The sequence below is a fragment of the Myotis nattereri genome (assembly GCF_964212035.1).
Source record: "Myotis nattereri genome assembly, chromosome: 11".
In the NCBI taxonomy this organism is placed as follows: domain Eukaryota; kingdom Metazoa; phylum Chordata; class Mammalia; order Chiroptera; family Vespertilionidae; genus Myotis; species Myotis nattereri.
In genome coordinates, this window is record NC_138086.1 from 12,456,712 (window position 1) to 12,479,606 (window position 22,895).

At 40.2% G+C, this 22,895-nt stretch overlaps 1 protein-coding gene across 2 annotated transcripts in view; it reads left to right on the forward strand.

Moving 5' to 3' along the window:
• CFTR (CF transmembrane conductance regulator) overlaps positions 1-22,895 on the forward strand; it is a gene marked incomplete at both ends in the record, with an annotated part of 201,521 nt that overhangs the window by 133,444 nt on the left and 45,182 nt on the right. For both annotated transcript variants that reach the window (XM_081102067.1, XM_081102066.1), the window contains 3 exons: positions 4,779-4,929; positions 6,300-6,527; positions 15,501-15,601. In XM_081102067.1, the coding sequence (XP_080958193.1) occupies positions 4,779-4,929; positions 6,300-6,527; positions 15,501-15,601 (480 nt within the window). The remainder of the gene's footprint in view (positions 1-4,778; positions 4,930-6,299; positions 6,528-15,500; positions 15,602-22,895) is intronic.

Genomic DNA, 22,895 nt, shown 5'->3' on the forward strand with positions numbered 1-22,895 from the left:
CCAACCCAGATTACAAGAGGGCACAGACCAGGCCTAGGGACCCCCACCGGTGCACGATTGGGGCTGGAGAGGGACGCGGGAGATTGGCTAGCCAGGGAGGGACCACGGGAGGGCTCCAGGGCATGTCTGGCCTGTCTCGCTCAGTCCTGATTGGCCAGACCCCAGCAGCAAGCTAACCTACTAGTCGGAACATCTGCCCCTGATGGTCAGTGCACGTCATAGCGAGTGGTTGAGCAGCCTTAGCATATCATTAGCATATTACACTTTGATTAGTTGAATGGCTGACTGATCAACTGGACACTTAGCATATTAGGCTTTTATTACATAAGATTACCCACTGAGTCCTGCTTCTTTGATCTCTACTGTGTCTTCCACATTTTTTTCCCCTGCTCATTCTATTGATTCCATTAAATCCTTACTAAAAAGGATCATCATTTATGAATTCCAAATCTGGTGTTCATGCATGGTTTTAAATTAATAGGTATTCATTTATTTTCCTATTAATTAATTAATTAATTAATTACTGATTTCAAAGTGACCCTTTATCCTTATCAGCTCCAGTTTCAGGCAGTGCTGTGTAACTGTCAGTGTCAGGGATGCTTACAAGATGCTTTGGGTGGTTAAAAATGTGCCGCCCACTTCCTAAGAGCATGAATGAATGGTGCCTTACAGGTTTTATAATCAGTTGAATTTTTCTTCTGACAAAGTGTAGGATTTGGGTAAGAATGAATGGGATTTAGAAGTCTGGGCTCAAATTCTTCTCCATTCTTCTCTAACCCAGTGTGATATCTTGGTTAGTTGACTACCCAGATATGTGGGAAATATGTCAGAAGTCAAATGGACACAGTACATTTATAGTTGTCAACAGCAAACAAAAGATCCTGATTCTGATGGAGTAGCTGAATGTTTCCATGCTACCAATATAGCAGCATTTGTCCTTCAGACACACTGCTATTTAATGATTGCCCATTTAAATTGTCATATTCCCTAGTTAATCATGCTTAGATCAGAATTTTTCTCTTTTCTCCCCCAAAGATCCTATTTCTGAGGAAAATAATCCTTTATTATAAAACTACTAGAGGCCCGGTGCACAAAAATTTGTGCACTCGGGGGGGGGGGGGGAAGGGGATCCCTCAGCCCAGCCTGTGCCCTCTCACAGTCTGGGACCCCTCGGGAGATAACGACCTGCTGGCTTAGGCCTGCTCCTGGGTGGCAGAGGGCAGGCCCAATCCCTAGGTGCAGCCCCTGGTTGGGCTCAGAGCAGGGCCGATTCAGGGGTTGGGGCGCCGTCCCCTGTCACACTCAAGGCAGGGTCGATGGGAGGTTGCAGCACCACCCCCTGTCACGCACAGAGCAGGGCCAATCAGAGGGTTGGGGCTCTGTACCCTGTCACGCACAGAGCAGGGCCAATCAGGGGGTTGGGGCACCGCCCTCTATCACCCACAGAGAAAGGCCGATCAGAGGGTTGGGGCGCCGCCACTCTCACACTCAAGGAAGGGCCGATGGGGTAGTAATGGCTCTACCCCGTCACACACAGAGCAGGGCCCGTGGGGGGGGGGGCGTTGGGGTGCCTCACCCTGTCACACACAGAGCCGCAGGGAGATCAGTGGGTTGGGGAGCTCCCCCCTATCAGGCACAGAGCAGCGCTGATCAGGGGATTGGGGCGCCTTCCCCTGTCACGAACAGAGCAGAGTGGATAGGGAGGTTGTGGCCCCGCCCCCTGTCACACACAGAGCCTCAGGGCGATCAGGGGGTTTGGGCGCTGCCCCCTGTCACGCTGATCCCGGTGCCGGGAGGCCTCGCGGCTCCGCTGATCCCGGTGCTGGGAGGCATATTACCCTTTTACTATATATGGTAGAGGCCTGGTGCATGGGTGGGTGCCGGCTGGTTTGCCCTGAAGGGTGTCCTGGATCAGGGTGGGGGCCCCCACTGGGGTGCCTGACCAGCCTGGGTGAGGGGATGATGGCTGTTTGCAGCTGGTCACACATCTTTCAGGGTGGGGGTCCCCACTGGGGTGCCTGGCCAGCCTGGGTGAGGGGATGATGGCTGTTTGCAGTTGGTCAAACACCCTTCAGGGTGGGGGTCCCCACTGGGGTGCCTGGCCAGTCTGGGTGAGGGGCTGAGGGCTGTTTTCAGGCTGGCGGGTGACTGAAGCTCCCAACCACTCCTTTTTATTCTTTTTTTTTTTTTTTATTCTGGGCCAGCTTTAGCTTTGAGGCTTGGCTCCAGCTCTTAGGCCTCCGCTGCTGAAAGTAGGTTTCTGGCCTTTGCTTACAATGTTGCGATCCTGCTGGCTAAAGCCCGGTGATCCAAAGCAGGTTTCTGGGGTTTTGTTTAGCTTCTATATTTGTTACATAGTTGCTTAGAGTTGCAGCTCAGAGGCCTGCAGCAGCAGGCGGTTCCGTTGGAGTCCTCCGTCACTGAAGCAAGCAAGCCTCATGTTAGTTTCAAGCTGCCTGGCTGCTGGCCGCCATCTTGGCTGGCAGTTAATTTGCATATCGCCCTGATTAGCCAATTTCAAGGGTAGCGGTCGTACGCCAATTACCATGTTTCTCTTTTATTAGATAGGATGGTTTCCCATTGATAAAGTCTTGTCATGTAGTAATAGGGCATCAGGGGCTTTCTCACTGTACTGGTGGCACTTGTTGAGGGCGGAATGTAACACGGAAGACTTTCCTGAGATTACTGAGTCATCATATGTCCTTAGTTCAGTGTCCGGCAGTAAAGATTTTTCTGGATATTTGTTGAATGAGTGGAGGGCTGGTATTGCGGAATTTGATGCCTCAAGATGTGCAGGCATTTTCCCTAGAAAAGTGTCATGGAGATATGATTATAAGTTTTAGATGAAAATAACCTACTCAAAGAAGATTTATGCAGATTTTAGCTACACCCACACTGCCGGGAGCCAGTCCATGCTTGCTGTTTCAAGGGACCTGGCATATATGGCATACTGTTCTTAATATGTTTGCTCACCTTCTTGGCACTATGTGTTTTAACCAAGGTCACCTCTCTGAGAAAGGTTGTTTCCCCAGGTAGGGATTTTCCCCTGAAGTTAGGGAGGGAATAAAACCTCTTAACTAAGTGCCAGGCGGGTAATTAATCACTTTAACTATGAACAATCATGCTTAAGCTACATAATCTTTACTCCCTGGAATGGAGATAAGAAATGCCCTAACCTTTGGAATAGAGATTGATAGGATTGGAATCAACTGGTATAAATACAGATGTAACAACACAGAACTTAGAAGACAGAACTTAGAAGACAGAACTTAGAAGACAGAACCTACACAGAACCTAGAGACAGAAGAACTTCGCTGGAGAGAACATGGCAAAAGATCCTGGACTGAACCTGACTACAGAAATTGGCAAGAGAACCTGACTAGAACCTGGTGACTGAACCTGGCTGGAGAACCTGGACAGAACCTGGCTGGAGAACCTAGCGAGGGAACATGGCTACAGAACCTGGCTGGAGAACCTGGAGAACCTGGCTGGAGAACCTAGCAAGACAACTGGACACAGAACCTGGCTGGAGATCCTGAAGCAGAACCTCTCTGGAGATCCAGACCAGAACTTGGCTGGAGATCCTGGCTGGAGATCCTGGCTAGGCTGCTGATCAACTGAACACTGTCTCTGTGTCCTTCCTTCTTCGCCAACTCCGTCTACGCCTTTGGGAACCCCTGGACCTGCTGGGGTTGGACCCCGGCACCACACCTGTTCACATCTACCAGAATGTTCTGTATTCCACTTTATTATCTGGGTAATGCACGTGTCAGCCATGGAAATTGGTGGAGAACTCGCTCATTGATTATCATAAGATTATTTTTTAACCCTTGTTATGACAGTTTATACTTTATTCAAAAGGATTATTGTGTAATAAATGTTAGCAGACTTGTGTTGTTGTTGTTTTTAAAATATGTTGATTTTTCATGTGGAAATATAGAATTTGAGCCTTTAATTGATCCTGAAGAACACCGATGTGGTTCGATTATTTCTGATACTGCCAACAGGGCTTCAGATTTTTGGTGAATAATGTGAAGCTGTAGCTTTAGTGGAATGACTTTACTGAAACACAAAATTATTTTGACAATATATGAGATAGAAAAAAGTATCCAATTTCAAATTAAATTAGCCATACCCCCAAAATCTTTTTTTTTGGGGGGGGGAGGGGTTGCTTCTAGGTCATCTCCAATTGTTTGAAGAAACAGAAACAGGATTTTGGATAAAGGGAGTAACATTTAGTTATTAAGTATAATATTTTTTCAATCTTAAACATGAGAAAACTAGGTTCAGAAAAGTTAAGTAGCTTGCCTAAATGCCAAGCATACATTTCAACTAGATCTTTCTGACTCAGGCTGCAAGATGAATGCCCATTTTTCATAAATTGTCTAAGCAAAATAAATACTAAAATTTCACATTCATATGGAAATTATCCTATTAATTAAAGTTTATTTTAAAAGAGGGTTAGTCTAGAAAAAAAAGTCACCCTTCCCAATGTATTGTGTACAGAAAGTTAGCACATTAAGAGATCCAAGATCACCATGTTTTCTAAAGTTCAAAATGTTATTATGAGGAACCTAAACAATTTTTGAATATTCAAAGAAAACTTATGAGAAAGTACTTTGAGATGACAGCCGTCCTAGTAGGAAAATGCCTGTCTTTTATTGAGAATGGAACAGAGTGTGAAGAGCTATTTAGAAATATAGCTCTGACATACATACCTTGTCTTCTTTGCAACATGAAAATATTTACACACCAATGTGTTTTCTTTGATCCTACAGCTGGTATTAATTGTGATTGGAGCTGTAGCAGTGGTCTCAGTTTTAAGGCCCTACATCCTCTTAGCAACAGTGCCAGTGATCGCTGCTTTTATTTTATTGCGATCCTACTTTCTCCACACCTCCCAGCAACTCAAGCAACTGGAATCTGAAGGTATGACACCAAGTGTGCACCGCTTACCTCAGAAAATATGCACAAGAGCTACTCATGATTCTCTATAGTTAATCTATGTTTCCAAAAATTTTTTTCCTGCTTGTAAACTTTTGCATTATATAACAATGACTTTTAAAAATCATATGGCTAGTGTCCTGGCTGGGTGGCTCAGTTGGTTGGAGCATTGTCCTGTACACCAAAAACTTGTGAGTTCGATTCCCAGTCAGGGCACATACCTAGGTTGCAGGTTTGATCCCCAGTCAGGGCATGTACAGGAGGCACCAGATCAATGTTTCTCTCTCACATCGATGTTGTTGTTCTCTCGCTCTCTCTCTCTCTCTCTTTCTCTCAAATAAAAAAAAATAAAAAATAAAATAAAACATATCCGTGGGTGAGGATTAAAAGTATATGAATATAAAAGGAAACAGTAAATTACAAAGTACATATAGATTGATTTTGTTGATTAAGAGTGTGTGAATTCATTTTGATTTTTTAAATACTTTTAAAAAATATTTTTATTGATTTCAGAGAGGAAGGAAGAAGGAGAGAGAGAGAGCTAGAAATATCAATGATGAGATAGAATCATTAATCAGCTGCCTCCTGCATGTCTCTTACTAGGGATGGAGCCAGAAACCCGGGCATGTGCCCTGACCAGGAATTGAACCATGATCTCCTGGTTCAAAGGTCAATGTTCAACCACTTAGCCACACCAGCCAGGCTCATGTATAGAGTCTTACTATATAGGATATTCATTCATAATTTACTTATATAAATTAAATTTAAAAATGATAGTGCTACTATTACTAAAAGTTTGTCTGAGTTCCCAAACAATATTGCACAAAATTCTTCCTTCTGGCTTCTTTTCAGACATGCTTCCTTTCTCTCTTCAGGTCTGCCTTTTTGTGCTTGAGCTGTTTGGGAAGCACATTTTCGGTAACAGCCTTGGTGCAGGTGCATTTTCAGGGGCTAAATTTCAAGTGCATTTCTGCATTGAAGGTTATTTGTTAAATTAAATCTTTTAAAACATTCTTAATCAAGGCTTTGAGTAAATTGTTTTAAAAGAAAACCATTTTCACTCAATAGTGATTGAGGATTAGCCAGAAAAACTGACCAGAAGTAGCCAAGGAACATGAATAAATAATAGCAGTGATTTTATATTACGTTCCCATCCATGGTAGCCAACTATAAAAGAAGGGTAACATTAAAAATTTATAAATTTCATCTATTCCAAGTATGACACCAGTATGAAAACCATTCTAACTAATGACGTTTGCTGTCTTCTAAGCTAATCCTTATCAGGTACGTGGTAATAAGCATTTGCATTGTGCATTTACATGATTTGCATTGTTTTCTATGGGAATATTTCACAGGCAGGAGTCCAATTTTCACTCATCTGGTTACGAGCCTTAAAGGACTATGGACACTTCGTGCCTTTGGACGTCAGCCTTACTTTGAAACACTGTTCCACAAAGCTCTGAATTTACATACTGCCAACTGGTTCTTGTACCTGTCAACCCTGCGCTGGTTCCAGATGAGAATAGAAATGATTTTTGTCTTCTTCTTCATTGCTGTTACCTTCATTTCCATTTTAACAACAGGTACTATGAAGTTGTTTAGTAGTTAGCTAAACATTTAATTTAAAATTTTGTCAACCAAAAAAATGCTACGTTTTTTAGCTTAAAAATTTTAGATATCTTTAAACCAATTTGGGGAGCATTTGTTAATCAAAACATTTATTAGCTTATTGTTGAACAAATTATTTTCTTGAATTTCTATTGTTTTATTGTTGAACAATGATGGCTTTGAATTAGAACTGTCTATAGTATTATCCCAACTTTGTGGTCTAATAAACTGAGACAAAGAGCATGTCAGATAACAAATCTGTGATTGTTAAAAACAACAACACATCTCTGGACTCTCATATTGGTAAAGGATCCTATAGAATAAAAACGTAGTATGTAAATTGTCCCCTGGATCAGGAGTTCATCCGGGAGTTTGACCAGGGGCAGGGCTGGCCCAGGGAGGCCCTGACCAGCAGCAGTGGCAGGTGGCTGGGGGGAAGGATAGGGGTACCTGGCCAGCAGCTGGGTCTCCTACCAGTGCACGAATTTTGTCTACTAGGCCTCTAGTTAAAAATAATAGAGCTCTCCAATAAAGAGCTCTCTGAATACGAGAATAGAATCATCAGTATTTACACACACCCATACAAAAGCCTCATCCCTGGTAAGTTTTGTTCTTTTAACCACCAGTTGGTAAAATTTATCCTAATGAGAATTTTGCATGACAAAAACTGCCACAGATGTGAAATGTTAGGTAAAAGTGCCATATTTTTCAAATACAAATGTGCTGAATTTTAAGATCTTGGGTACATACAAAATATTTCATCATAAGAAAAGTAAAAATCTATTTAGATAAGTGAGTTCTTCTAATTTTAAGAAGCTGAATACGGAGCTATATAAAATATTGAAATATGTATGTGACAATGGACAAAGGCTCAGAGCAAAGGTCAAACGTCAAAGGATTGTTTGGTTGTAAGAGCAGAATCCTGCTCAAATAAAAATGAGGTCACCTGTTGGAGAGTTACAAGAGTGGCCCTTGGAGCCCTAAAGCAGGAGGCACATAATAACAGTATCTATCCAATAGATTTGTTGTATTCAATGTGATAATTTGTGCATAACACTTAGTACAGTGCCTGGCCCGTAATAAATACCCATAAATCTGGAAGTATACTCAGCTGGTGAGACAGTTTGCAGCCGGGAAGGGCAGAGTTCCCCTGGAAAGATAAAAACCAGGGGTCTGGGCAGGAAAGTTTGCAAGACCTCAGAGCCCAGAGGGTCAGAAGGAGACCGGGCGGCACACAGCCATGTCTCTTGGGACAGGCACAGCCCCTGACTGTGGAAAAGAGATCCACGGGACTGTTGGCGCCAGGGGATTTGAGATCTGGGTTCGGTAATTACGGAGGACTGAGCCTAAAAGGGGCAGCCTGAAGCGCTGACCAGACCATGCAGTGCCGGTAAGAGAGGACCTTACAGAGACTCAGCCTTCCCTGTTTCTGCGGCCGGCGTTTGTTTGTTTGTTTTCACTGAACCATGTTCATAGGACATTTCGGATACAGACACTCACCTGTGCTGAAGAGTGGGAGAAGGTGCAGACGAATGGAATCTGGGGAGAGGCTGGGGAGAGAAGGGGGGCCAGGAAAAATGGCAGCAAACTGAGTGCTGAGTCACCCCTGAACCCAGGACCTGGGCAGCCATTTTCTCCTAAAGTTATAACCCCAACCCTCCCTCCAGCCCCCAGGCAAGGAATACAGCCACACCCAGATTCCACCCTGAATGAGATGATTAAAATAATCTGATTAGTCCCTGGGAGTTAACAGGGTCTGGCCTATAGAGGGGCTTTCAGTCCAAGCAATGACAACAACTACAACAACAACAACAAAAGAATCACAGACATTCCAGAAAACTGGGATCTTAAGCCAGCCAAAGGAATGACATTTCAAGTTTTCATTTTTATTTTTTATTATTATTTTGTTAGCTTTTTTGTTTTTGCTTTTTTTTTTCCTTTTATTTGTTTGTTCCTTTATTTCCTACTTCTTTTCACATTATTTTTTCAACCACATGAGCAGCAGACACGTGAGTGACACGCTCTTGTCCAGGGAGCATCAGCCCCGTGAGCAGCCTGCCTCGAGCCTAAGAGCAGCAGCCTCATGTGGCCTGCCCCTGTCCAAGGAGCAGCAGCTGTGTGAGCAGCCTGCTTCCCCGTCCGAGGAGGAGCAACAATGTGAGCAGTCCAACCTGTCTGAGGAGCAGCAGTCTCATGAGCAGTCTTCCTCCGTCTGAGGAGCGGCAGCCTTGCACAGCCTGCCCCCATCTGAGGAGCAGCAGCTGCGCACAACCTGGACTAGTCCAAGGAGCAGTAGCTACACAAGCATCTTCCCCTCTTCCAAGCAGCAGCAGCCACACGAGCAGACCGCCCATGTCCGAGGAGCAGCAGCCCTGCGCAGCATGCACCGGTCCGAGGAGCAGAGCCACAACAGCCTGCACCTGTCCAACAAGCAGCAGCCGGGTGAGTAGCACGTCCCTGTCCGAGAAGGAGAAGCCACGCGTGCAGCTCACTCCTGTCCAAAGAGCACCAGCCTCGCAAGCAGCCCACCCCCATCCGAGGAGCAGCAGACTTGCAATCAACTTGTCCAAGTCCTAGGAGCAATAGCCCCACAAGCAGCCCACCACATCAGAGGAACAACAGCAGCGTGCAGCCAGCCTCCATCCAAGGATCAGCAGCCACGTGAGCAGTTTGCCCCAGTTCAAGGAGTAGCAGCTGCGTGTGTAGCCCGCCCCCATCCAAGGAACAGCAGCCTTGTGATCAGCACACCCTCTGTCTGAGGAACAGCAGCTGTGTGTGAAGCCCCCTCCCACCCCCCACCAGCCAGAGGAGCTACCACAGCTGTGAACAGCACCCACCAGAGGAGCTGCTGCCAACTGAGGAGCAGCTGCTTCAACAACCGCCCGAGGAGCAACCACAGCCCAAGAAGCCACTGCCACCCAAGGAGCAGCCCCTGAATGACTCAACATCTAGATATGTCGGTGAGATCAAACATGGGTAGATAAAGAAACCCCCAAAGGAAAGAAAAGGAGGACTTGCCAGAAAAGCAGCTAAGTGAAACAGAGGCATTCAGCATGACAGAAAAAGAATTCAGATTAAGGGTCGTAGAATGCATAAACCGGATGGAGGAAAAAATCAACAACTTATGCAAAAAGCAAGAAGAAACGGATGAAAAAAATCAACAACTTATGTAAGAATCAAAAAGAAAAGGATGAAAAAAATCAATACATTATGTAAGAACCAAAAAGAAATGAAGAGTGATATAGGTGCAATAAAAAACACCATTGAAAGTTTCAACAGAAGACTAGGAGAAACAGAGGACCAAATTAGCGAATTAGAAGACAGGTAAACAAAACACACACAAACTTAACTGCAATTGGAGAAAAAAATTAAAAGACAGGAGGAGAGCCTAAGGGAGTTATGGGACAACATGAAACAAAACAACATATGAATAATAGGGGTGCCAGAACAACAGATGGAGGAACAAGGGTTAGAAAACCTATTGAAAGAAATAATATCAGAAAACATCCCTGAGGTGGGGAAGAAAAAAGTCACACAAGAACAAAGAGTCCCAAGCCAGGTGAACCCAAAAAGACCCACACCAAGACACATCATAATTACCACGGCAAATGTTCAGGACAAAGAGAGAATCTTAAAGGCTGCAAGAGAGAGATGGAAAGTTACATACAAGGGATCTCCCATTAGATTATCAAATGATTTCTCAACAGAAACACATCAGGCCAGAAAAGAATGGACGGAAATTTACAAAGCAATGCAAAGCAGAGGAATGAATCCAAGAATACTCTATCCAGCAAGGCTATCATTCAAAATCGAAGGGGAAATAAGAAGCTTCACAGACAAAAAAAAAAAAAAAAAAAGGCTAAGGGAGTTTATCACCACCAAGCCAGCAATGCAAAAAAATGCTAAAGGGACTGGTGTAAAAAGAAGAAATAAAAAGCTAAGAAAGGAAACAGGCACAAAAAATAGAAATGGCTAAAAACAAGTATCTTTCAATAATAACGTAAAGCGTAAATGGACTAAATGCTCCAATCAAAAGACATCAAGTGGCTGAATGGATAAAAAACCATTCGAAGATATTTGCTGTCTACAAGAGACCCACCTCAGAATAAGGGACTCACACAGACTGAAAGTGAAGGGATGGAAAAATATCTTTCAGGCAAATGGAAATGAAAAAAAAGCTTGGGTAGCAATACTTATATCGGACAAAATAGAACTCAAAGTGAAGGCCATAACAAGAGATAAGGAAGGCCACTTCATAATACTAAAGGGATCAATACAAAAAGAGGATATAACCCTTATAAACATATATGCACCCAATGCAGGAGCACCCAAATACATGAAAAAAAAACTCCTGGAAGATATCAAGGGAGAGATAGACAACAATACAATCGTAGTAGGGGACTTTAATACACCACTGACATCACTGGATAAATCCTCTAGACAAAAAATCAGGAAAGAAACAGGATGTTCTTCTCAAGTGTTCATGGGACATTTTCAAAAATAGACCACATATTGGGTCACAAACAAAGTCTCCCCAAGTTCAAGAAGATTGAAATCATGCCAAGCATCTTCTCAGACCACAATGGCATAATATTAGAAATAAACTACAGTAAAAACAACCCAAAATACTCAAACACCTGGAAGCTGAATAGCATGTTATTAAATATTGATTGGGTTACCAATGAGATCAAAGAAGAAATTAAAAACATCCTGGAAACTAATGACAATGAAAACACAACAATCCAAAACCTATGGGACACAATGAAAGCAGTCCTGAGAGGGAATTTTATAGCTCTACAGGCCTATCTCAACAAACAAGAAAAAATGGTAGTAAATCATCTAACTCTACATCTCAAAGAACTAGAAAGAGAGCAACAAGAAAAGCCCAGAGTGAGCAGAAGGAAGGAGATAATAAAGATTAGAGCAGAAATAAATGACATGGAGACCAAAAAACAAAACAAAAAAACAAAAAAAAACATAAAATCAATGAAACCAAGAGCTGGTTCTTTGAAAGGATAAACAAGATTGATGAACCTCTAGCCAGGCTCACCAAGAAGCAAAGAGAAAGGACCCAAATAAACAAAATCAGAAATGATAGAGGCAAAATAACAACAGACCCCACAGAAATACAAATGATTGTTAAAAAAAATACTATGGACAGCTCTACTCTAACAAACTAAACAACCTGGAGAAAATGGACATATTCCTAGAAAAATAAAATCCTCCAAAACTCAATCCGGAAGATTCTAAAAATCTCAATAGGCCAAGAACTATGGAAGAAATTGAAGCTGTCATCAAAAAGCTCCCAGCAAACAAAAGCCCAGGACCAGACGGCTTCACAGGGGAGTTTTACCAAACATTCAAGGAAGAACTAAAACATATCCTCCTCAGACTACTCCAAAAAATTCAAGAGGAAGGAACACTTCCAAGCTCATTCTATGAAGCCAGCATCACCCTAATACCAAAACCAGATAGAGACAACAAACACAATGAAAGAGAATTATAGGTCAATATCCCTCATGAACATAGATGCCAAAATACTCAACAAAATTCTAGCAAATCGGATCCAGCAATACATCAGAAAGATCATACACCATGACCAAGAAGGATTTATCCCAGGGATGCAAGGATGGTACAATAAACGTGATACATCCGCAAATCAATAAACGTGATACATCACATAAACAAATTGAAAGAAAAAAAACCACATAGTCATATCAATTGATGCAGAAAAAGCATTTGACAAAATCCAACACCCATTTTTGATAAAAACTCTCAGCAAGGTGGGAATAGAAGGATCATACCTCAACATAATAAAAGCCATATATGACAAACCCACAGCCAACATCATACTCAATGGACAAAAACTAACACCGTTTCCTCTAAGAACAGGTACAAGACAGGCATGCCCACTCTCACCACTCCTGTTCGACATAGTACTCTAAGTATTAGCCATTGCAATTAGACAAGAAGAAGAAATAAAAGGCATCCAAATTGGAAAAGACGAAGTAAAACTGTCCTTATCTGCAGATGACATGATATTATACATAGAAAACCCTAAAGACTCCATCGAAAAGCTATTAGACTTAATAAATGAATTTGGCAATGTAGCAGGATACAAAATTAACGCCAGGAAGTCTGTGGCATTTCTATACACCAATAGTGAACTTACAGAAAGAGAGACTAAAAAAACAATCCCATTTACCATTGCACCAAAAAAATTAAGATACCTAGGAATAAACTTAACTAAAGAGGTAAAAGTCCTCTACTCAGAAAACTACTGGACGTTGAAAAAAGAGATAGAGGAAGACATAAACAGATGGAAGAACATACCATGTTCTTGGATTGGTAGAATCAACATCATTAAAATGTCCATACTACCCAAAGCAATCTATAAATTCAACACACTTCCCATTAAAATACCAACGGCATATTTCACAGACCTAGAACAAACTCTCCAAAAATTTATCTGGAATAAAAAAGACCCCGAATAGCTGCAGCAATCCTGAGAAAGAACAAAGTAGGTGGGATGTCAATACCAGATATCAAGCTGTATTACAAAGCCACTGTTCTCAAAACTGCCTGGTACTGGCAAAAGAACAGACATATGGATCAATGGAATAGAATAGAGAGCCCAGAAATCAACCTGAACCAATATGCTCAATTAATATTTGACAAAGGAGGCAAGAACATACAATGGAGTCAAGATAGTCTCTTCAATAAATGGTGTTGGGTAAATTGGACAGATACATGCAAAAAAATTAAACTAGACCACCAACTTATACCATACACAAAAATAAACTCAAAATGGATAAAGGACTTAAATGTAGGATGGGAAACCATAAAAATACTAGAAGAATCCAAAGGCAACAAAATCTCAGACATATGCCAAAGCAATTTCTTCACCGGTACAGCTCCTATGGCATTGGAAACTAAAGAGAAAATAAACAAATGGGACTACATCAAAATAAAAAGCTTCTGCACAGCAAAAGAGACCATCAACAAAATAACAAGAAAGACCACTGCATGGGAGAACATATTTGCCAATGTTATCACCGATAAGGGTTTAATCTCCAACTTTTATAGGGAACTCATACAACTCAACAAAAGGAAGATAAACAAGCCAATCAAAAAATGGGCAAAGGACCTAAATAGACACTTTTCAAAAGAGGACATTCAGAAAGCCAAGATACATATGAAAACATGCTCAGGGTCACTAATCATCTGAGATGCAAATCAAAACAACAATGAGGTACCATCTCACACCTGTCAGACTGGCTATCATCAACAAATCAACAAACGACAAGTGCTGGAGAGGATGTGGAGAAAAAGGAGCACTCTTGCACTGCTGGTGGGAATGCAGACTGGTGTAGCCACTATGGAAGACAGTATGGAGTTTCTTCAAAAAACTAAAAATGGAACTCCCATTTGATCCCGTGATCCCACTTCGAGGAATATAACCCAAGAAAACAGAAACACCAATCAGAAAGGATATATGCACCCATATGTTCATAGCAGCACAATTCACCATAGCTAAGATCTGGAAACAGCCTAAGTGCCCATCAGTAGATGAATGGATTAGAAAACTGTGGAACATCTACACGATGGAATACTATGCTGCTGTAAAATGAAGGAACTCTTACCATTTGCAACAGCATGGATGGAACTGGAGAGCATTATGCTAAGTGAAATAAGCCAGTCAATGAAGGAAATATACCACATGATCTCACTCATTTATGGATAATAAAGACCATTATAAACTTATGAACAAAAATAGATACAGAGGCAGAGCAGCCTTGAACAGACTGTCAAACTACAGTGGGAAGGCCAGGGAGGGTTGGGGGGCAGGAGGGGAGGGTAAGAGATCAACCGAAGGACTTGTATGCATGCATATAAGCCTAACCAATGGACATAAGACACTGGGGGGTAGGGGAGGCCAGGGGATTGTCAAGGGCGGGGGGAAAAAGGAGACATATGTAATACTCTTTGTAATACTTTAAGCAATAAAATATATATATATATATTTTAAAAAAATAAATACCCATAAATCTTACTTTGCTTATTATTGTTACTGCTATTAAATTTTATCTTACTCTTCAGAATGGCTAATACGTTGAAATTCTAAATAAATCTGACCTATTTAAAATAAATGGTTTAGTACTAAGAAGACATGCCTGCTGTCTTTGGTTTGTCTTCTATTAGAGGAATTATGGAAGCAAAATTTTCAATTAATAATGATAGTATCAATTACTACAACACTATGACAAGTTTATCATGCATAATAGACACAAAGACTTACTTTTAATTTTTATTTGATAACATAAAGTTATAATAATTTAAGAACATTTGTATTGGAAAATTTTTATGGCCATAAATACTAAATATTTATGAATTTTAATTAGTGGTCCTCTCTAGCCCTGAAAATCTATTTACTCTATAAACACTTAAGTTTTATTCTTCCTGGGTGAACTAGTTGTTTTTTATAACATAAATAGCAGTCTTCTCTTTCCAAATGCCAGACCTGTGGAATTCCCTGTGGAACTGTAAGCCCACTTTCTTCCCAACAGCATCTGAATTCTTTGTAGAAGAGCTCATTGAGACACAGGGCTTTTTTCCCATTGTCCACTGTAGTCTTTGAAGGTATTGTTACTCACAGAGTAATAGTAGAAAAGATAAACATGGTATATGCCCAGCAACAAAGGCCCCTTCAATATCTGAAGCATTGAAAAAAGGGCAACTCTTTCCTAATCTTCAATCATTCTTTGATTTAAAACACTGATTGAATACTTACTATATTCAGGGCATTATTACTAGTGTTAGATGGTGAACTTAGATGAAAGTTGATGAAAACTGGCACAAAATTGAAATGTAACTTTAAATGATGTATAAATAAAGGGGTTCATGAGAGGAATAACATAATGTTTGTTTCTATCTTTGTTACCTCATAGGTGATGGAGAAGGAACAATAGGTATCATTCTAACATTAGCCATGAATATCATGAGTACACTGCAGTGGGCTGTAAACTCCAGCATAGATGTGGATAGTTTGGTAAGTAATTCTTATTTTTTAAATATTTTTTATGAAAATTTCAGACAAACCAACAATTGTAAGAAATAACATAAGGGACAACTAGGTACCCAACCCCCACATTAAGGCATAAAACATTACAGATAAATTGAAGGCCATTATGTGTCTCTTACTAAACCCATAGCTCTTCTTTCCCCCATATAGATAACCACAATCGAGGTCTAGTGCCACAGTGAGCATTCTTACAGTTTCCTTGTCCAGGCTCTTTGTAGGGTAGATACATGGGAGTGTTATCACTGGGTCATAGAATTAAGCCACATTCAACTTTACTAGTTGATGCTAAATTGTTCTCAAATCTGTTGTACCAGTTTATGTTCCCATCATTCGAGTATAGTGATTCTCATAGATCCATCCCTAGGATATACAACACTTGGTATTTTCAGACTTTTTACTTTTTGGCAATCAGATGTGAAATGATTATTAAGGAGATAGGGCAGCTTAATCCATATTGATTGGCCATTTGAGTTTTTGCTTCTGTTCCTGGTTTGTTCATATTGATTTCCTATTTTTCAAATAGACTGGGCTTTTTTCTTAATTGATTTGTAGGAGCTTATGAGTTCTGGATCAGTTATCAGTTCTATACATTTTAAACATGGTCCCCCAGTCAGTGGCTGGTCTTTTAGTGTCTTTTGATCAAAAGAAGCTTTTAATTTATTAGCCTTTCCTTTTATGTTTTGTATGTTTGGTATTGTGTTTAAGAAATTTTTACCTGTCTTAGGTTTTCAAATTTATCAGCATTACCTTTTTTTTTACTATATTCTTTTCTTAGTATTAAAATTCCCAGTGTGTAGTCATAGCTCCTTTCTCATCTTTAAGTGTTTATCATTGCCTTCTCTCTTTTTACTTGATCTGTATTACCACACATTTGTATCCTTGACTGGTGTATGCAAAGATCATATTTTGGTTTGGTTGTTTCTCCTGTCTTATTTCCCTAGAATGCAGAGCCTGCTGTAGGTTTATGAGCTACCCAGTGTCAGGAGCACAGTCCCGTTGCTGCAAGAATGAGAGATGAAGGAAGCAAGGCAGATTTCCCATTTTTATTTAAAAAAAAAACACACACAAATACATAATTTTCAATCAGACAGTGTAGTTTGTCTGGATAGCTTAATCATCAACTTTTCTTAGTCTATTGGAGTACTCTACTTAAAACCAGTCATCCATTACTGCATTGGTGGAGGGTCTAGAAACCCATGTTGAGAATTACTTTTATTGCAATCCAAGTTCCTTTTCCCATTCTTGAGGCAGTTCACTTGTTCTCAAACCACACACATTCATTCAGCTGTGACATTTTTATATTCAATTCCTGCCAGAACAAATATCATTATAAAAAATCTCTAAGGAAAACAACCCAAACCTTCTAATGTCCTTTTTTTTTTTTTTTTGCCTATGTATCTTTTTTACATTTTTTTAATTTTTATTTTTTCCTTTATTGATTAAGATATTACAAATGTGTCCTTATCCCCCCATTGTCCTCCACACCCCTCTCCCCCTCATGCCCTCATCCCCGGGTGTCTGTATCCATTGGTTATGCTTATATGCATGCATACAAGTCCTTTGGTTGATCTCTCCCCCTTAACCCCACCCTCCCCTGCCTTCCCTCTGAGGTTTGAGCATCTGGTCGATACTTCTTTGTCACTTCTCTTTCTCTAGATCTATTTTTGTTCATCGGTTTATGCTGTTCATTATAATCCACAAATGAGTGAGATCATGTGATATTTATCTCTGACTGACTTATTTCACTTAGCATAGTCTTAATGTTTTATTTAACCAAAGAATTTTTATAATTCATTAAAATGTAATTTAACCTTAACATGATTTATAGTAGGGTTTATCTCTTTTCCTTTAACATTATTTTTTTTCATTTGGCCAGCTCTTTTTAGCTACTCATTCATCTCCTCACTTAGCTTTCATGCTTTTAGGGCTGGGTCTCATAAATGTACTTTAAAATGTTTCTGTTGAAAAATAGCAGGAGAAGAGTAAATAAATATTGTGCTTGCATTTATTTAATTCTTTGTTCCAAGTTGCTACAACTTTGACTTTATAATTAAAATTTTCATTATGTCACCTCTTTTTCTAAAATATCTCTTCAACCTGTATATTCACAACTCCTTTCTCTTTGCCATATTAATTGTCTTGGTTTAGGTGTCAACTTCCACACATTGATGCCAAAACCTTTGTTCTTGCAGTTCTATTCTGTATGTCCAATCTCCATTAAGGTATCTTTAAGGTATTTTTACTTCTCTAGGTTTTCACATGGCATCCTGGGCTTTGCGACCCATGTTTTGACATTGTGTCTTTCATCTCCTAATTTATTTTTATTTTTTTTTTTTTAAATATATATTTTATTGATTTTTTACAGAGAGGAAGGGAGAGAGATAGAGAGCCAGAAACATCGATGAGAGAGAAACATCGATCAGCTGCCTCCTGCACATCTCCCACTGAGGATGTGCCCGCAGCCCAGGTACATGCCCTTGACCGGAATCGAACCTGGGACCCCTCAGTCCGCAGGCCGACGCTCTATCCACTGAGCCAAACCGGTTTCGGCTCATCTCCTAATTTAAAAGGAATTTTGCAAAGAACTATTATGTCCTAATACAGACTATAAAAGGTGTCAGTATTTGGCCCATGCCAGAATTTCTCAGTGGTTAGAGCGTTGGCCCGTGCACTGAAGGGTCTTAGGTTCCATCCCTAGCTTTAAGGCCATGCTGTGGGCAACCAATCGATGTGTCTCTCTCACATCATTTTTTCTCTCTCTGTCTCTGTCTCTGTCTCTTTCTCTCCCTCTCCCCCCCTCCCTCCCTCCCTTCCACTTTCTCAAAAACCCAATCGAAACAATATCCTTAGGTGAATATTAACAAAAAAAGTGTCAATATACCCTAACCGGTTTGGCTCAGTGGATAGAGTTTCAGCCTGTCCAGGTTTGATTCCCGCCAAGGGCATGTACCTTGGTTGCAGGCATATCCCTGGTAGGGGGTGTGCAGGAGGCAGGTGATCAATGTTTCTCTCTCATCAATGTTTCTAACTCTCTATCCCTCTCCCTTCCACTCTGTAAAAAATCAATAAAATATATATTTTTAAAAAGTGTCAATATTTGCATTTTATCTCATTTTTTAAAAAGTCATGTTCTTTAGTTTGATTATCAAAGTGATTGTGTTAGTTTTCATTTCCTGGTCAAATCACACAGTGGTCTTTCCAGAGCCTCAGTGGGCATTTATTTAGGTATTAGTTCCCATCATACTGCTTTCACCCATGCAATTGCTAAAGTTGTACATTAATATTTTTTAATTTTCACCTGGCATATGTTCAGAGTACAAGGGGAGATATCTATGTCCTCAAGTTTCACATTTGAATGATCTTAACAATAAAGGACTTTGTGACCTCTGAAGTAAAAACTCAATATGGCCTCATTTTTATCTTACTGATTTGTTAACTGAATTCAGATCTCAGTTTAAAATGCAGTAAACAAAGTGTTTTGTTTGATGCATGCTTTTAGTTTTCTGGTGGGCAACTGAGAAAAAAACTCTTTAGATTTGTAAAGAATATTTTATTTCCCCATTTGACATGGACACAGAGTCAAATGTCAACAGAACTACGAAGTTATTAAAATGGCAATATGACTTTTCTTTTATAGCTTATCCATTGCTTATAACCCGGGGCCTAACTTTCAACCAGTAATGGTAATTGGATGATAATACTTCCTCATCACTACTTCTAGCCACTTTGTATTTATGATGGGCTATACATCTCAAATATCAGCACTCAAAACTGGCCAAGAACCCTTTTATTACTCTTTCCTAATTAATTACCTGTTTTTCTTTTTCATTGAATTTATTGGGGTAACATTGGTTATTAAATTATATAGGTTTCAGGTATACAATTCTATAATCTGTATATTGTTTTGTATGTTCACCACCCCAAGTCAAGTCTCCTTCCATCACCATTTATCCCCCCTATACCTTCTACTTCCCCCCATACCCCTTTCATTCTGGTAATTGCCATACTGTTGTCTGTTTGTATGAGGGTTTTCTTTTTCTTAATCCCTTCACCTTTTCACCCAGCTCTGCCACCCCCCTCACCTCTGACAGCTGTCAGTCTGTTCTCTATATATTAGTATTTTTCTATTTTGCTAATTTATTTTGTTCATTAGATTCCATATATAAGTAAAAGCATATGGCACTTGTCTTTTTATGACTGGCTTATTTCACTTAGCATAATGTTTTCCAGGTCCATCCATGCTGTTGCAAAGCATAAGATTTCTTTCTTTTTTTACAGCCAAGTAGTATTCCATTGTATCCACTCATGTACTGATGGACACATGGGCTGCTTCCAAATCCTGGCTATTGTAAATAATGCTTCACAGGAACATAGGGATGCATATATTCTTTCAAATTAGTGTTTCAAGTTTCTTTGAATATATTCCCGGAAGTGGAATCACTGTGTCATAAGGCAGTTCCATTTTTAATTTTTTTAAATATATATTTAAAAAGAGAAGGGAGAGAGAGAGAGAGATAAAAGCATTAATGATGAGAGAGAATCATTGATTGGCTGCCTCCTGCATGTTCCCTACTGGGGGGATTGAGCCTGCAACCCAGGCATGTGCCCTTGGCCAGAATTGAACCTGGGACCCTTTAGTCCACAAGCTGATGCTCTATCCACTGAGACAAACCAGCTAGGGTTCCATTTTGAATTTTTTGAGGTAACCTCATACTCCTTTCCACAGTGGGTGCACCAATCTGTATTTGCACTGATGAGGGTACCCTTTTGTCCACATCCTCACCAACACTTGTTGGTTGATTTATTGATGATAGCCATTTTAACAGATGTGAGGTGATAACTCATTGCAGTTTTAATTTCTTTAATGATTAATGACATTGAGCATCTTTTCATATGTCTATTGGCCATTTGTATGTCTTCTTTGGAGAATGTCTATTCAGGTCCTTTGCCAATTTTTTAATTGGATTGTTTCTTTATTTTGGTGTTGAATTTTATGTTCTTTATAAATTTTGGATATTAACCCCTTATCATTGGGGGATATGTTCTCCCATTCAGTAGTCTCTCTTTTTATTCTGTTGATGGTTTTCTTTGCTGTGCAAAAAATGTTTTAATTTGATGTAATCCCATTTGTTTATTTTTTATTTTGTTTCTCTCGCCTGAGGAGATATATCAGAAATAATGTTGCTAAGAGAAATACCCAGGATTTTACTGCCTAAGTTTTCTTCTAGGATTTTTATGGTTTCAAGTCTAACATTTAAGTCTGTAATCCATTTTGAGTTTATTCTTGTGTATCGTGTCAGTTGGTGGTCTAGTTTCATTTTTTTTTTTTTTGCATGTGTCTGTTCAATTTTCCCAGCACTATTGATTAAATAGACTATCTTTAGTCCATTGTGTGTTTTTGTCTCCATGTCAAATATTAATTGACCATGAGGCCATGGGTTCATTTCTGGGCTCAATATTCTGTTCTATTTATATCTATATCTCTGGTTTTATGCCAGTATCATGCCGGTTTGATTACTATGGTTTTTGTAGCATAGTTTGATTACAGCTAGTGTGATTCCTTCTACTTTGTTTTTCTTTCTCAAGATTGCTGTGGCTATTTGGGGTCTTTTGTGGTTTCATATATATTTTTATAATGTTTGTTCTAGTTCTGTGAAAGACAACATTGATAAATTGATATTAATTGCATTGAATATACAGATTGCTCTGGGTGTATGGACATTTTAGTTATGTTAATTCTTCCTATCCATGAACCTGTTATATTCTTCCACATATTTGTATTTTCTTCAATTTCTTTCTTCTGTGTATTTGAGTCTCTCCCCAGAGCCACATACCCCAGATTTTTCTCTTGGGACTCTAGTTGGCTTAGTCCTCTCTCTACCAGAGTCCAGGGTAAGTGACTGTGAATGGAATTCTGTGTTTTGGCCCAATAAGAATACACCTGTGTCTCTAGAAAACTCCTGTCTCTCCCTGGCAGATAGAACCCCCACTGATTTTCACAGCCAGATGTTATGTGGCGCCTCTTCCTGGCTCTGGTGCTCTGAGCCAGGGAACCCAGCTTGTGGTTGAGACCCCAGGCTTTTTAGGGGTAACCCCTGTAGCTGAGATATCCCTCCAGACTGTTAGCCACCCCTTGTGGGAATGGGGTCAGCCTTTTGTGCATCTCTGCCCTTCCTACTATTCTCATGTCTTCTTCTGTAAAACCTTGGTTCTAAGCCTTGTCTTCAGGCTGGTCTTCAGTTGGTTATTCAGGATGATTGTTCTAATTTAGCTGTAATTTCACTTTGGTCCTGGGAGGAGGTTAGTGTAGCATTCTACTTATTCCACCACCATCTTGGATCTCCCTAATTAATTCTTTATTTTATTCCCTAAGATAATTCCTTCCTACCTTTTTGCCTCTTCTCAGGTGCTTTAATAATTCTACTTTCTTCACTCTCAGCCAATGACCTTGCTACATACTTTATAGAAAGAAAAAACAAGATGCAACCAGAAAGAAGCACCTCATTTCTCTTCACCAGTTGCACTCCCCTGTTGAAACTCTATTCATGTGCTCCACCTTCCTTCTGTGTCTTTGCTCTTATATAAAGGCCAGTAATATGCAATTAACCTTTCTTGTTTGGATCTTTCTCTCTAGCTTACAACTACCTTCCCTTGACCTCCAGCTTACACCCCATTTCACTGACCTATTTACAGCCAAACTTCTTGAAAAGACTTCCTGTCTCCATTTCCTTTTCCCCATTCTTTCTACAACCTATTTCAGCTCATTTCTGTCACACCCGTGACTCATGACCAATATCTTGCCATAGCCAATGCTCCTGTCTCCCTGAACGTCGCAGCAGTATTTATGCCACGGAAAAATCCTTCTCGTGATGCTTTCCTCTCTTATTTCCATGATACCACTTTCACCTTGTGTTCCTGCTACCTCTCTGATTCTACCTTTCTCCTCTTTGCTGGTCCTTTGGGGGGGGGGGTTGTTGTTGTTGCTGTTTTTTTGCACATTTCTTAAACCTCAGCTATATTCTAGCCCTCTTTTATCTACACTCTCTCTAGCTGTTGTTATCTAACTCCATAATTCAAAACCCATCTTTTACGCTGCGGTAAAAAAGAGGAATTCTTACGTTTTACAACAGCATGGATGGAACTGGAGAGCATTATGCTAAGTGAAATAAGCCAGTCAAAGAAAGATAAATATCACATAATCTCACTCATTTAGGGAAAATAATGAACAACATAAACTGATGAACAAAAACAGATCCAGAGA